Source organism: Alexandromys fortis, unplaced genomic scaffold (assembly GCF_014885135.2).
Source record: "Alexandromys fortis isolate MF-2015 unplaced genomic scaffold, M_Fortis_MF-2015_v1.1 scaffold_51, whole genome shotgun sequence".
Classification (NCBI taxonomy): domain Eukaryota; kingdom Metazoa; phylum Chordata; class Mammalia; order Rodentia; family Cricetidae; genus Alexandromys; species Alexandromys fortis.
The window spans coordinates 9,716,926-9,733,140 of record NW_026067925.1 but is presented as its reverse complement, the minus strand read 5'-3'; the positions used below and the strand labels follow the sequence as shown (position 1 = coordinate 9,733,140).

At 42.8% G+C, this 16,215-nt stretch overlaps 1 protein-coding gene across 2 annotated transcripts in view; it reads right to left on the bottom strand.

Annotated features, from left to right (window-relative positions):
* The window catches only part of Tp53bp2 (tumor protein p53 binding protein 2), a 49,752-nt gene that overhangs the window by 20,660 nt on the left and 12,877 nt on the right, over positions 1–16,215 (bottom strand). The window contains exons 2-5 of one of the 2 annotated variants that reach the window (XM_050142914.1): positions 10,113–10,260; positions 7,445–7,558; positions 3,721–3,803; positions 2,043–2,144 (exon numbers count right to left, since the gene is read on the bottom strand). In XM_050142914.1, the coding sequence (XP_049998871.1) occupies positions 2,043–2,144; positions 3,721–3,803; positions 7,445–7,558; positions 10,113–10,260 (447 nt within the window). The remainder of the gene's footprint in view (positions 1–2,042; positions 2,145–3,720; positions 3,804–7,444; positions 7,559–10,112; positions 10,261–16,215) is intronic. The other variant, XM_050142915.1, reaches the window with a different exon arrangement.

Sequence of the window (16,215 nt, the reverse complement as noted above, 5' to 3'; positions counted from 1 at the left end):
ACAGAAAAGCAGCACGCATAGGCCTGTCGTTTTAAACAGGGGCACTACCAACCCCAGTACAGCCTCCCCAGCCCGCGCACTCCGAGTCTAGTGTTCTGTGACAGGTCTGCTCTCCCACATATCCTGCATGCTGTCATAATCACCTGCATGTGGGCAGTATTTGAAACACACACTTCTTCCTTGGCCCACCCTACAAGCTCTTGGAAGAAAGACCTAGAAATTTGTAATTTTAATCCAACTAGTTCCTTTACAATAAGCAAGCGATAATCCTGGAAGTAGTTTCATAGAGAACTGCTCGTAAAACAGATTATATGTGTAGTATATATGTGAGTATATACATGTGCATGTGTGTGTATGCAGGCATAAAAGGTCAGAGGTCAACATTAGATGTCTTCCTTGATGATCTTTTCCCCCTCATTTTTATTAGTTCTTTGAAGAGTTTTATGTGATGAACTTTGGTCATATAAGCCCTTCTCCAGTTCTTCTCAGAGCTATGCCTCCTTCCCTACCCACCCAACTTTGTGTCCCTATTTAAAAATAAAAGATTTATTTTTAATAATGCATATATATCTATGGGTAGGTATGTGCACATGAATGCAGGTACCTGCAGAGGCTGAGGGATTCAGAGCCTCTGGGCTGGAGTTATAGGCAGTTAGGAGCCACCCGGCATGAGGGCTACAAACAGATGCAGGCTCTCTGGGGAGCAGCTCATGCCTGTAACGGCTGGGCCGTCTCCCTCTTTAGACAATCAGGTACAGCTGTGCTGCTCATGTACTCTCCAATGTGTGCCTTCCACTGGAGGCGCCAACCTACCAAGAGTCATACCTTAAAGAAAACTGACTCCCCCTCCCAGAAGCTATCAATTGACAACACCCCTCCCCCAGCTGGGGGTGGGACTGCATGCCCAGCTTCCTTCTCCATGCTGGGATCTTATCTGGCTTGAGGTTGCACAGGTCTTATACATGCTGTCATGACTACAATGAGTTCATACGTGTAAATGCCGTCACGTCTAGAAAACGTTTCCTTGTAGTCGCCCACTGCCGCTGGCTCTTACCATCCTCCTGCTCCCTCTTCTGCAATGATCCCTGAGCCTTGGGAGGAGGGAGACTATATAGATAATGAGTTAAGTCCCTGAAGCCCACAAGGCAGAAGGACATCCAACTCTCAAGAGTTTTCCTCTGATCTCCACGCTTGCACTGTGGTAGAGATATGTATACTGGAAAGCAAAAGCACGTGTGCATTCACACACACGCATGTACGCATGCACACTAACTTTTAAAAACAAGGCTAACTTTAAGAAGGAGTCCATTTGAGTTGGGAGGCAATGTAAAAAGCAGTTAAATGTAGAGGATATGAATTCAAATTCAGATTTGAACCCAAGTCACACTATGAATTCCTATCAGATCTTGGACATATTATATCTCTTTACCAAGAATACACATTTGTTTCTTCAACTGTAACATGGGAATACGCAGCTGCGCGATGGTGGCGCACACCTTTAATCCAGCATTTGGGTGGCAGAGGCAGGCGGATCTCTGTGTGTTTGAGGCCAACCTGGTGTATAGAACAAGTTCCAGGACAGGCTCCAAAGCTACAGAGAGAAATCATGTTTCAAAAAACAGTTTTAGAAATACAGGATCTCAGGCTCCAAACTCTGGATCCGAAACCCATTTCTTAACTGGATCCCAAACTGGCCCTAGGTGATTAGGTCCAGTCTGAGAAGCAATGCACCACGGTGCCGGGTATCACACACAGGTAGAAATGGACGCACAGGAATGCATGGAAATACTGCATGCAAGAACACAGACAAACATCTAACTCAAAAGGAAAAAAAAGAATAGTAACAAAAACTAGGTCAGGAAAATTCTGAACTAAAATGACACAAGGACTTCTGAAAAATGCTGAAGAAAGTCATACAGGAGATAACCTGGGGCTAACACCAGTTCCTACGTGAGGGACAAGGGCCTTAATAAGCAGGGAAGACTCTCGGTTTCCACAGAGACATTAACGGCAGTGGGCGATGGGGTCTGTGAAGACACTACCTTAGTAGCCAGCATTTGTTGCTGGGTCTCAATCTGCTGCTGCTGGCGAGATGCCATTTCCTGAAGTTCAGCAAGCGTCAGGTCCATCCTAGGACTATTAACCTACAAATGGAAACACACCACCATCCACTTCCATATGACGTTCAGAGATTCCACTCAGAGGCCTACTGAAAAGCTCCATCTCAACTAATCATAACGAAATTGTTCGGGTATTAATCTTTAATAATTCACTGAGTTAGCCGGGCGGTGGTGGCGCACGCCTTTAATCCCAGCACTTGGGAGGCAGAGGCAGTCAGATTTCTGTGAGTTCGAGACCAGCCTGGTCTACAAGAGCTAGTTCCAGGACAGGCTCCAAAACCACAGAGAAACCCTGTCTCGAAAAACCAAAAAAAAAAAAAAAAAAAAAAAAATTCACTGAGTTGACTTATTAAGATATAAAAACATACTAACATATAGGCCAATGATCTTTTAAGTTGTAAATTTTAAATTAAATAGTTTGGTCAGAGTTACTTTGTCCTGTGATTAATTTACAGCAGATTGTGGCTGCATAAATATAGTGCCAGGGTGTACACAGCAAACCTAGACCACAGCCATCAAAACATGATTGGCAACATAAATCAGCACTGCATGGACCTGGCAGTGCATGCTTATAACCCCAAGCACTGGGGAGGCAGAGGCAAGCGTTATACCGCTTTCCGATCTCCAAAAAAAAACAGTCTAAAGTTGGGTATGGTAGCTTACACCTATAATCCCGCACTCAAGATCCAGAGGCAGGAAGCCCACAAGTTCAAGGCTAGCCTGATCTGTACAGGAAGAACGAATAAATGAATGAATGATGAGGCGATTTTGTTTAGCGTAATTCCACTCCCATAAAGCTTCCTTTGGGACGGGAAGCACCAACTGAGGGATGATGTTAGGTCACACTTAGGAAAACCACTTTTGTCATCCACCACTGACCTTCATCACAGTAAGACAACTAACTGTGAATCAAAGAACAGAGCAGCAAGTACTCGCGGGAATGTAGAGCAGAAACTTTAGACATCAGGAACTCTGACAAAAATTAACTCTAAGGCAGAGTAAGATAATACAGGAAATCCAGAATGATTCAAAATTCTGGGCTCCGGAAAGAACACCTTCAAAGGTGTTCAAGATACTTCAGTTCATATACAACAGCAAGATCACTAATCAATAATTTTCTATCTTTCTAAAAGTGATTATAGCAACAAATAAAATCACCAAATATTTCCTGGAAATTGCTGAACATTTATTTTGTTGTGAATTTATGGTATAGTTACCATAAATATTTAATATTTAAATATAAACATTTACCATAAACTAGCTTCTTAAGAGTAATAGCCAAACAAGAATCATGGAAGAATATATATGAAAGTATTTACGGGGCTGAAGAGATGGCTTGGTGATTAAGAACATATCCTGTTCTTGCAGAGGACTCAGGTTCAATTCCCAGCACCCACAGCAGGCAGCTCACAACTGCCCTCTGACCCAGTCCCCACAAATAAGTAACAATTACTTTTTTTTATTTTAAAATGGTTAAAAAAGAAGAAGCCTTTCAAAGGTGGTTATTATTGATCCACTGAACAAGAAAATAAGAGAGTGAGAGTTACCATTTAAAAACATATCACTGTGGCGTACAGTAAGATAAAGAAGAACCACTTACTCCATTTTCCTTTCTCCGATGCTCACCAGGAATTTTCACACCATTTCTTTTTACACTTGGATCCTGAGATCTTGGTCCACTCCCTAAATACAGAATGAAAACCTATGCATTACACTAGAGTTGAGAGAACTCTACAGCAGTTCCTTCCTCCTGTCTGTTCTACTGCTGTGTGATCCTTACTTTGAATGTTCACGTAAAGTCTCTAACAGCAACAGAGTGTAGGTCTCATAATCAGGCTTATTTTGAAAATGTAATTATCCGAAACAATGAACAGCAACACGGAGCTCACTTCCCACCTATTTATTCCCTAGGAAGCTGCCTGATTCACTCACAACGGGGGGATTACTGTATCTGACTCCAGGTAACTCGTACCATTTGCTGATGTTCCTCCTAGCTCTGGTCCATGCTAGAACTGAAATAGCTTCAGAGGAACCTGGTGGCCCAAGTCTACAATCTCAGCTACTCAGGAGAATCAACCAAGAGAAGCCCAACTGCCAAGCCTGCCTGTCTCAAAACAGAAAGAGGCATGAGGGAACCAGCAAAATCTCAACAGGTTAGTAAGATGTTTGCCCCCAAGCCAAATGAGCTGTTTGATTCCAAGGACCCACAGGTTGAAAAGAGAGAACTGACTCCCTAAAGTTTTCCTCTGACTTCCACATACATGCCACAGTACAAGCACAGGCACACCACGGAATCAGCACACACACACACACACAAATATATACATATATATTTATTATATATATGTGGATTAAATATGAGTGTAATTTTTAAAATGTAAGCAGGCTGTAATATATGGAGATAGCTCAGTAGCAGAGTATTTCCTGGCTAACTGAAAATTAATGACTATTCTGCTTTTTTGACTAAAAAGACTTTTTTAAGCCAAAACATCTATCTTGGCACCACTCAATGCACTAAAAGGAAAGGAATAAATTTAAACTAATACATATATGAAATATCAACAAGGACAACTTTTAAATGTATTAAACTCATACCCACAATTTCCAAAAATTACAACAATCACTACAATTACCTGAGAGACTTTAAGACAAACATTTCTTTGAAACAAATATTTAGTATACCCATCAAGAAACTTAGGATAAACTCTTCTGTCAATAAATAAACATGACTAGCTAGCCTCAGAGCCAAGCATTACACTCCTATAGAACTCTAAAGCGAGCTTTTAAATGCTGTTTAGCTCTCTAATAACATAACCTGAATCATTTATTACAGTATCTCTGGAAGAAAATACTTTTCTGAGTTCGAGGCCAGCCTGGGCTACAGAGAGAGTACCCAGGCTCCAAAGCTACACAGAGAAGCCCTGTCTTAAAAAACATATTCATTATACAGTATAAATAATTGCTTTCTTTTCTGCCACAGGGAAAATTCATAGTCAGTTACAAAATTAGAGTAAAAAGCAAAAGTTTTAAAAATAATTTCAAGCACAATGTGGGTCGCAGTCTGAACTGAACCGGGAAGTAGGGACCTGCCTACAACAGGGGAAAGCCATCTCGCTCTCCATCAACTAAACACTGTGTGGCACTGGTGTCTGCAATGGTGTGCAGACAGCTCCTCTGAATTAGTTAACACTTTACTTCTCACATGACACACATTCCAAAACTGCACGATGCACTATTGGGAGACCATTTAATAATTCACCCAGAGCTGCAAACAGCAAGACATTTGAACTGGGAGATGGATAGCCAAATTCCAACTTCTTAGAACTTAGAATGTATAAGGTAATGTTAATAAAGAACAAAATAAAATTATGTAAATGTCAATTAAAATTTATTCTTAGAAGAAGGCTCGGGGGGGGCGGGGAACTCTATGTATATTTAAAATAAAATTACAAACACCAGAGAAACTAAAAGGCTGTAAGTCAGCCTGGTCTGGAGATTCAAATTTTCCCTCCTGGCTCTGCCACCAGGCATGTGGCTGGCAAGCCAATTAACCCGACGTATCAGCACTTCTCATCTGCAGAGTAGAAGGCGCCAAACTAGTCAGTTCTGATCCCTGACACTAATCATTTCAAAATGGTCAGGTACCATGTGGACACGGATTAAAATAACAGCAAATAATAAAACTGGGAAGTTAGACATCTACTCATTAAGATGTTATCTACATTCTTACTCCCAAGAAAACTGTAAGTTTCCTTTAAAAATTCCAGCATGTTTTTGGAAGTACAGAACAATCCTGTTTCAACCAGTGGCTTCCCAATGAGAAGGACTCTTCCCCAGACTGAACATGGATTCATTTGCATCTTACAGACAAGGCCACATTCTCAGTATCTAAAGCATTTGCAGCCCACAAGTCTCCACTTGTATTACTGTCTGTCCTCTCCTGTCCTATATCAACTCAGGTCACAACCATCAGTTATAAAGACTTAGCCATCCCCTTCTTTATGCCCTCAAAGCAGCCTTCATTCTGGACCCTGCTACCCAGGAAACCATCTATGCTCTGTCGCCAGCTCCTTTCAGGATCTACCTGAAAGAACAGCGCTGAGAGCGGTCTACAGCCGAGATCTCGACTTTCCAATCACTCATTTCTCCCTCACTACATTTGTTTGATAATCTAATTATGAGGTTTGGTTCCTAGATGCAATCTACTCTTTCCCCACGGACCCATCCTTTCTTTATCTCTACCCCACTGCCTGGTTAGTGTTAACTACCAACCTGACAGTATCTAGAAACACCCATGAAACAAGTCTCTGGGCATGCCTAGGGGGAGCGTCTGGACCAAGTTAATTAGGGCTGGAAGACCTGCACGTGGCCCCATTCCCTGGCTAACAACCTGAATTGTGCATAAAGGAGAAAGCAAAGTAAGCGCTAGTATTTATGCTCCAGCGTCCTGACTGGATGTGAGGTGACCAGTTGCTTCAAGCTCTCACCAGTCTGACTTCCTGCCAAACACACCATATGTATCCCTTGACCTGTAAGCCAGAATAACTCTCCCTTCCTTAAGTAGCTTCTGTCAAGGTGTTTTTTCAGGGCAACAGGAAACGTCATTAAGACACCCACAAAACCTAGCTGATACCTTGCCTAACTCTACCACCCCCACTGAATTCCCACCAAATCCACCAGGCAAAACCCAACCCTAGACCAGTCTGTCTTGCATCACAACCTCCTGCGCTGCAGAGCGCTCCTAGAGGGAAAGCCCAGGTCCCCAGTATCTCAACAGGCCGCCTCAATGCTCCCAGCACCCTACTTCTCCCATGCACATGCTCTCCTCTTAACAGCTCAGCGGCTCACCCACCTCCACTGCCATCCCCAAGAAAATCCATGTCTGCAGGTGAGAAACACCTCAACTCGCACCCGCAGACACCCGGACTTAGGTGTGTGTGTGTGTTTTTCTCTTTCCTGTTTATGTGAGGAGGTCCAGATGCCTCCTTTTTACCTCAAAGGAGAAGCTCAGGTGGAGACACCCATTTTCGGGACCTCAGTGTACCCAGTGACATTCCTCCTCTCTCTAGTTTCAACTTCTTGCTTTACAGACTTCTTCCTACCCCATTAAAACCACAGTCAAACTCCTCCCTTCTTTAGCAAACTGTATCTTTTACCCCACTATCAGTCAGAACAGACTAAGAAATCTGCCTCATTGCTCTAACTTCCTAGCTTCCCTTTACCTCTCCAATTTCCCAGTTTCTCATCCTATGCTTCTCCCCAACTATTACAATGCACAAAATAAAAGCCTCAATACTAGTTATTATTCATAGAATATTATGTACCAATATCCCTGCTAGGGGGACGTTCGTGACGAAGAAAGAAACGAACTTCATTCCTTTGACTTCCAAATCGTTGAAGAACATCAAACATTCGTTCATTATCAGCAACCGGGCGTTCTAAAAGAAAAAAAGTTACACATTATCTACAGGTAAAAGAAAAACAAGAATACCCTTGACATAAACTATGTTACAAATACAGAATATACTTGGTATTTTGTATAGTATTTTTCTTCCATTAATAGAACTCAGAAAAATGGAGCGTCACAAATTTTCCACATAATCTCTGTTAAGTCATGATAAAGTAAAAGAAGCCATGGATGTACATCAGTTGTCAGGTCCTTAAGAGTCTAACTCAGTAGCTCCTTAATAACTATCAGCATGCCATTTAATTCCTGAGGGTTTCAACAGTTTGTGTGAACCTCATAGCCAAAGACCCACTCTCACTAACACTAATGGTCTATGTACTCCTAGATAGATGAATAAAAAATTAAAAACACCTTTCTCAATGGCCTCAGCTCAAGTTTTAATTCCAAGTCTTTAATACAGTTTTTTTCCTTGTATGAGTTGGGGGAGGGTATACAGGTGTGTATACGTGCACATGAACACGTGTGTGGATGTGTTTTGCCCATGTGTACAAATGTGGCGGCTAACATCAGGATGTCTTCCTTCATCACTTTCCACTTTCCTTAGGGTTTTTGGTTTGTTTGGTTGGTTTTTGGATTTTTGAGACTGGGTTTCTTTGCAGCTTTGGAGCCTGTCCTGGAATTCACTCTGTAGACCAGACTGGCCTTGAACTCAAAGAGATACTCCTGCCTTTGCCTCCCAAGTACTGGGATTAAAGGAGTGTGCCACCACCATCCGGCTTTTGTTGTTGCTGTTCGCTTTCCTTAGTTTTTGCAACAGGGTCTCTTCACTGAATTTGAATTTTTGCCATTTTAGCCAAGCTGGCTAGCCAAGGAGTCCCTCGGATCCCCCTGTCTGCACTCCTACCGCTGGGGTTATAGAGCCTGCAGCAATATCCAGTTACGGGAGTGTTGGGGATACAAACATGGGCCTATGCTGTGTGCAGCACTTTACCCACTGAGCCAACTTCCCAGACCCAATATTTATAAATTATCAGTTTGTAAATAATGTTAAGAGTGAAACTTATTCATCTGCAAAGAGTATTTCAATGAGAAGATATCTATCTGGCTCTTTCATTAACTTCTCTAGAAACAAGCAAAAAGGACACAGCTGAACACTCCACTACTGGGAGCTTCAGTGTCGATGGATCTTGAATTATTTAAAAACAAAACAAAACAAAAAAAAACTTCCACTTTGAAAAGGATTGAATAAAAAAAAAACCCAACATAGCAGTTGAGAAGAAGGCAAGTGCATAAACCCAGAGTTCTCAGTGACATCAGTATAATTTGTGTAAGAATATTGAAATGTCCTATGAAAACTATACACTTATCAGTAATCAAAGACACCATCTCTCAGTGCCTTAAATAAACGACATGGCCAGAGACAGCGCGGCCAGGCATTCAGGAGCCAATTCTGTGACTTCACCCCGAATTTAATCTGCTTGGGTGGAACAAACGACTTGAAGTCCTGGTTCTACTCCCAGTAGCAGTGATGCACTTAACTGCCTTCTACAAACCATGCAAACTCTCAGTCCAAACAGACGGCTACTAGCACTCATCTTTGACCCCGGTACCCACTCCACTGCCACCTCACAGCACTGTAAGGGACGCCAGCTGACACCTGCTTCTTTCTCCCGCACTGGGAGGTATCTGAAAGCAGGAAATTTCTATCTCTGGATCCCTCAAAATCTAGTACCCTGGCATCCAAGAAATACTCTCCAAGCAGATGCATAAGCAGACAGAAAAGAAATAAAAGAAAACGTGGGAGGGGAAGAAAAGACTTTAATATCTAGAGAGTGAACAACAGAATACACTTAAAGTTCTGGGCTAAGGATAGATCTTTTCCCCAGCAAGCATTCCCGGGTGTAGCTGCAGTGTGACCCGCTCCCTAAGCTCCTACTGCTGTGAGGTCCCCAGCACGATGCACAACAACCTGAACTATGAGGCAAAAGTTGCTCCAGAGAGTTTTACATAGAAAAACGAAAATAAGACAATCCCCAACATTAAAGGGGAAGGGAAGGAAACGACAAGGGAACAAGAAGAGAGAGGAAGAGTGTCTCACATTTCCAACTGAGGAAAGCTTTACAGGTTTCTCTGTGTAGCCCTGACTGCCCTAGAGCTCACTCTGCAGACCAGGCTGGCCTCGAACTCAGAGATTTGCCTGCCTCTTCTCCTAGGTGCTGGGATTAAAGGTGTGTGCCCCAATGTCTGACAAGAAAAGCCTGAACATACAAAAACAAAAAAACAACTCTGAGCACCAAGTACTTGACCACAGCAATACCCCAGAAGCTTCCACACAACACATTTTATACGTTTGTCATCTGTCCTAAGACCTATGACCTCTAACACTTGTTCAGTGACTTCCTTCTGTTGCAGGAAAAGAGAAGAACAAAAGGCTTTGTCATCAAAAGTTGGAGCAAGAATACGACCTCCGAAGGTGTAGCCTACCCTGCTGTCTATAGGTGAAAACGAGTGTTCCCACAGTGCCAATCCTAGAACCCCAAAGCAACAGAAGACAGCAGAACTCAAACAGAAAGCCAGGTCCATACCAGAGCCACACCACACTTCAGCCAAATGGCAGTCGCTCTCGCCAGGTTCTTTGCACAGATCCACCACATCTCTGCAGATCGTCTCCGGGGTAACAGGAACTTCTGTGAAGTGCTGCTCGCTGTTACTGAGGTACACCGTCAGGAACACCTGAAACATAGGAAACCATCACCTGTTTCATCTGCACGGGTGGCATTCCCTTTAGATCCCTGCCCTGAAAGAAAGTGGAGGGGGCTGATAAGCCCAAAGCACAGATACTGCTGGCTGAAAGGGAAACCCCACAGGACAGTCATAGGAAGCTTCAGGATAGAAGAGCAAAGAAAATCTTTTTCTGACAGTTTCATTTGTACTATTTGTTTAAGCAAAAACTTAGCCAGAGCAAGACATCAAATAGATCTTTTCATGAATCCTTTCACAGTTAAAGAATGTCATACAGTCCAGACATGGTAGAACACGCCTATTGATGTTGGATTTCCCTCTGTATGATATGAATATGTTTTACTATCATTGGTTAATAAAGAAGCTGTTTTGTCCTATGGCAGGAAATCCAAGCAGAGAAAAAGAAGGGAAGAAGGCAGAGTCAGGCAGATACCATGTAGCCCAAAAGCAAGAGGTATCAAACTACAAGCATTGTGGTAAAATATAAAATAATAAAAATGGGCTAATTTAAGAGATGAAAGTTAATAAGAAGCCTGAGCTAACAGGCCAAACAGTGTTGTAACTAATTAGTTTCTATATAAATATTCAGGCTTACGCACTGGAAAACCAAAACACAGCCTCCATTTACACCTGTAGTCCAAACTACTCAGGAAGCTGAGGCAGAAGGATTGCTTAGTTTGGGAATTCCGAACTGTAAGTTCAGCTTCAATATGATCTCTCAGTAGTAAATGTTACACCAGTGCACTTATTTTTGGAAGGATATATAAAAATATACTTAAGTACATATTCTGATGGTGTGTTGGATAAGATCAGGAGCCAGATCATACAAGGAAAAATTTTTATATCATGTACCTGTATTAACGACTCCCAAAATTTAAAACTGAAATGTTTCAATCAAATCCAATACCTACTCTAAAGTATGATATTTCATTAACAAGTAGAAATTAGTTAGTATTTAAAAACCAACCTGATCTTGTACATAAATTCAGTCTAACAGATAATTAAAATGCTCTGTAAATCTTTCTCTATTAAATTACTTTAAAATTTAGTTAATTCCTAATGTTGAAGAAACTAACAAGGTGCAAATAAATGTTTGATGCAAGTCAGAAAACCCTGTTCCTCCAGTTCCATGAACACCGCCTGCATGTGAACTGTACGTATCAGGATGAAGTAACACTGGTAAGGAGTTATCCCTCTTTCACTCTGAAGGAAGAAGGAACGCAGAGACTACGGGAGCTTGGAAAGCAACAGATCAGACACTGTCTTTCAGAATCACCAAATGACACTTAGCTGATCACTGGGAAAACACGAGGTTGGCTGGGCAGTAGTGGTGCACACCTTTAATCCCAGCACTCAGGAAGCAGAGGCAAGCAATCTGAGTTCGAGGCCAGCCTAGCCTACAGAATGAGTTCCAGGAGAGCCAGCGCTACACAGAGAAACCCTGCCTCAAACAAACAAAGTATGGGATTTACAACTACAACAGAAAAAGAAAGCAGAGTGAGTAGAATCTACACTCTGGTCAGTGACACAGCACCATTACAGGCTTACAGGGTTTGCCAAGTCACCTGACCACCCTTGCAGGCTGAAGCTTCTCTGGCCAGCATCCCAGTGAGAAAACTGCACAAGGCTCTCTGTGAAAGAGCAGCACTGAGGAGGGACAGTAACAGAAACTGACATCACAGCGGGACCAGCAGATTTGGAGGCACCTGGGCTCTGCTCCTCAGTATGCTAAGGCCCGTCCATTTCCTTGGGGACTTCACCTCCACTTTTTGCAAATGCATCTCCTAATTTACATAAACACCTAACACATACAAAGTAATCCAGAAACAGCAGAAGTAGATTCTGTTAAAATTGTAAATAGATCATATAAACAGGGGAAATGCTGTCCGGATCCCTAGCATGGACTGAATGCATCGAGCCAATTATCCCAGGTTTGGTACACTCTGATAACTGTACTGCATGAAAGTGTGGGGTCGAAAAGTCTCACCTTAACCAGCAAGGCCTTACACACAGCGCCTTGACAACACTGGGGAAAATAAAGATTAACCAAGCTCGGAGAATGCTTCTCTGCTGCTGCCGGGCCAGAAAACCCAGCATACTTAGTCAACCACGGCGACAGTATTAAGCAGTACTTCTCCCCACCCACACCAAAACTTTCTCTGAAGTTTAAAGCTACAAAGTAGGAACTGTTTTCCGCGTAAGTCTGAGACTGGAGATGTTTGCTAAATTACAGCAGCAGCATCTGAAGAACGCACACTGCACACGCGCAGCAGCAGATAAACAGTGTTACGTAACATCGCCGCTTCTCACTTCTGCCACAGCCACCGTCCCTCGGACTCATACCAACTCTCAGACAGACTCTCGGTGACGAAAAAACAGTGATCTCCTTGGCCGCTGAAACAAGGTCAGAGTATAACTTTCTGATCTCTCCTCTACTCTTCAAGCCGCCTGTGCTTCTGGCAGGAAAGCATTAGGAAGTCCTCTACTTAGCCAGGCACCCAAACTTAACAGCAATCTAGCCTTCTTCTTTCTGAAAACCAATGGCACTGTTATTTAAGAGCATAACTACTACAGAAATACGAAAGAAGTGGTCCTCCCGGGGTACTTCCCCATGGAGTTAACACTGGTGGGAAGGGCAGTGCCTGAGCCAACACCCTTTCCCCATACAGACCAGCTGTGGTGATCCAGTGCCTATGGTGAAATCAATACTGGACCAGCAATGGCATTTTGTTGGCTTCCTGGGGAGACCCAATCAGAATCCCACATTTGTTCTACAGAGTGTCAGGAAAGGTACCTCCCTGAAATACTCATCTTTTTTTAAAGATTTATTTATATACCATGTGGCTGCTGAGACTTGAACTCAGGACCTCTGGAAGAGCAGCCAGTGTTCTTAATCACTGAGTCATTTCTCCAGCCCAACACTCTTTATTATTATTATTATTATTATTATTATTATTATTATTATTATCTCAGCACTCATATTTAAAATGAGTTTTCTGCTCCCTAAGAACTGCTGTTTAATTAGATGCCACAATAAAAGTCAGTACCGACTACAGACCCAGGACCGTGTGTCCTGCTCACACCAACAGCTGCCACCATTAGTGTCACAACTCCTCACTTCTACCCAGTCTCTGCTCTACCAGAGTCCTCCAAGCTGTCACACAACAGGCCAGGCCTGTGCCCACCTTGGAGTCTTGCACTCACTGTTCCTGTTAAGCACGCTCGTAAGCAGAATAACGTGCCTCCCCTTCCCATCTACACATCTGCCCCCTCTCAGTAGCATCTTCCCTGGCCACCCCACCTACATTTCCAACATCAAACACACATACACAATGGCCAGTGCCTCTGCATAGGTTCTGTACTTGACAGTCACGAGCTTACCATTCATTACAAATGTGGGCGTCACGCAGTCAAGGGTTGTCTTTGTTAGTGTGCCGTCAAACGCTGGAGATGGCACTACACTTGATGGACACACACTGAAGCACAGAGACTAAGCTAAAGTCTGCAAGTCGTACAGCTATGAAATGGCAAAACCAAGATCCAAGCCAAGGCAGGTTTCCTGCAGAGACTTAGGTCTCAACTACTGTACTACTGTGTCTCCTTCGTCAACAGCACACATGGGATGCACGTGTCACTGCAGCTAGTTCTGCCTTTCAGAGAGAGGCTTTGCCCACAGCACACACCTTACCCCCAGCTTCAGTTAAGTTCTACTCAGATCCCACTAAATGATCTTGCATATAGCATGCAGCAAGCTATAGGCTCGACATCCTCACTTCTCGACTGAGTAGCCACCACCATTCTTCTGATTCAATGTCCTTTCTACTCATTCAGTAGTTATAGATGATCTATGGTCTGGACTCTAATAAAGAAACAATCTGATGAAATAGTTAATGCTGAACATGAAGCAGAGGGAGGGAAAGAACACAAAATCTATGTGGAAAAAAAGACACAGGGAGCAGCTCCCTTGCTCTCCTATTTCCCATTGGGCAACCCCAAGGAGAACCAGATGGCTAGGGGCTCTGGGGCACATGCAAATGTCACCCTCCTAAGGTACAAAGAGAGATAGAGAACAGGATTGTGGGGGACCCGAGCAGCTTTCCACAATGCTGGGAGGGTTCTTAAGCAGGCAGCCACCATCTAAAAGAAAAGAGGTGCAAGCCTAGCTAAGGTTGGGCACGTATGCCACACAGAGAACAAAGGCTCCAGGAGGAAACAGTTGGTCACATTTGTGAAAAATGAGAGAGGAAGAAGAAAAGACTCCAGGAGCAAGAGGAAACCAGTGTGCAAGTCTTTATGGGTAGAGGTTCTAAAATGCTGGCAAGAACAGAAGGTAGATCAACACAGATTGCTGGCCCTGCCCTGACAGGTTCTGAGTCAGCAGATAAGGGAACAGAACTGAGACCCTTTCACGTCTAACAAGTCCTGGATGGTGCACAACTGGTCTAGAAACCTACCAAGAGCCATTATGAAAGGCCCAAACAAGGAAAGTTGGATTGTAATTTATGAGGCCCCTGGAGACATATAATAATAATAATAATAATAATAATAATAAGAAGAAGAAGAAGAAGAAGAAGAAGAAGAAGAAGAAGAAGAAGAAGAAGAAGAAGAAGAAGATCATCATCCATGGCATGGTTGCCAAGGGCCTCTGGAAAAAGATAGAGAATTGCCTCTTTCTCCTCTTAGAAGACATGAGAACAAAATAACAAAATGAAGTTACCACACCTTTGAAACATTCTTTTAAAATTATGTCAAACATTTCCTTATCCTAAGTATTCACCCAAGTCATAAAAGTTAAATATTACTTCACATCTCTAGACTTGAAACCTAGCCACAATGAATTTTAATGTGACAACCTATATTTTAAATGCTATAAAGAGAATAAAATGCAGACTTGTTTCCAATAAATATCAATTCCTTTCTCCTCCCTTTCCTTGAAAAGAAGGAAGAGAAGGGAAAGCTGGCTGAACTACCTGTGTGTGGCTTGAGTGTGAAGGCTGAAGGCATGCGAGTACCTCGCACTGCTACCTCTTTTTAGCTTTTTTTTTTTTTAATAAAATGTGCTCTCCTAAATGAGCCAGGTAGTCTTAGCACTACAATTTGATTCCCAGAAACAAAATGAAGCAGTTACTGTTTTGTTCAGCTCAGATGACTTCTAAATAACCATGATGAAAAACAAATTTCAAAATCAGACGTGGTAGCATTCACACTTTGGAAGCTGAGGCAGGAGGTTTTTAAGTTCCAAGCTAATCACTATATTGTTGAAATTTAAATATTTTACAGCTTGAAAGCATGTCTAATATGATTATTGCTTGTTTCTGTCTCTTACAATGATCAAGCTCAGGGAGAAATTTGCAGGAAAAGATAAAATGCAACCCCCAGGAACACTGCATAGGAATTCGTGCCAAAGCCACATCTACACGGAACTTCCAGAAACACAAGGGCACAGATAACATTCAGTTAACAGGAACCGGCCACAGACTTAGTTTAAAGCTCCACTGTGAAAGAACATGCAGTCACTATAACTCATGTTACATCATCGACATAAGAATGCTTTGTTTGCAAAGAGAAAAGAGCTATTTCAGATGGAAGTAGGAACAACCTTTCCCAGAGGACACACAGACAGTAGGTAGGGCACTGTCAGAAACTGACTGAGACAGGTTTCAGCTTATTCACTGGGTTTTAAAGTTCGTTTACTTATTTTTGGAGGTGGTACACACACGTATCACTTGATGTGTGGAGGTATTGGTTTGTCTTCCCACCACATAGCTCCTTGGGATCACTCAGGTGGTCAGGGTGGCAACAGGGCCTTTACTCACTGAGCCGCCTCAGCAGGTCCTAGTCATTTGGTTTTAAAAGCCACATGAAGCCACAGAGGAAGAAAACTGGAACCTGGGTCTAAGATGCTTGTTGCAATGGACAGGAAGTAAAGACTGACCACTCTACCTT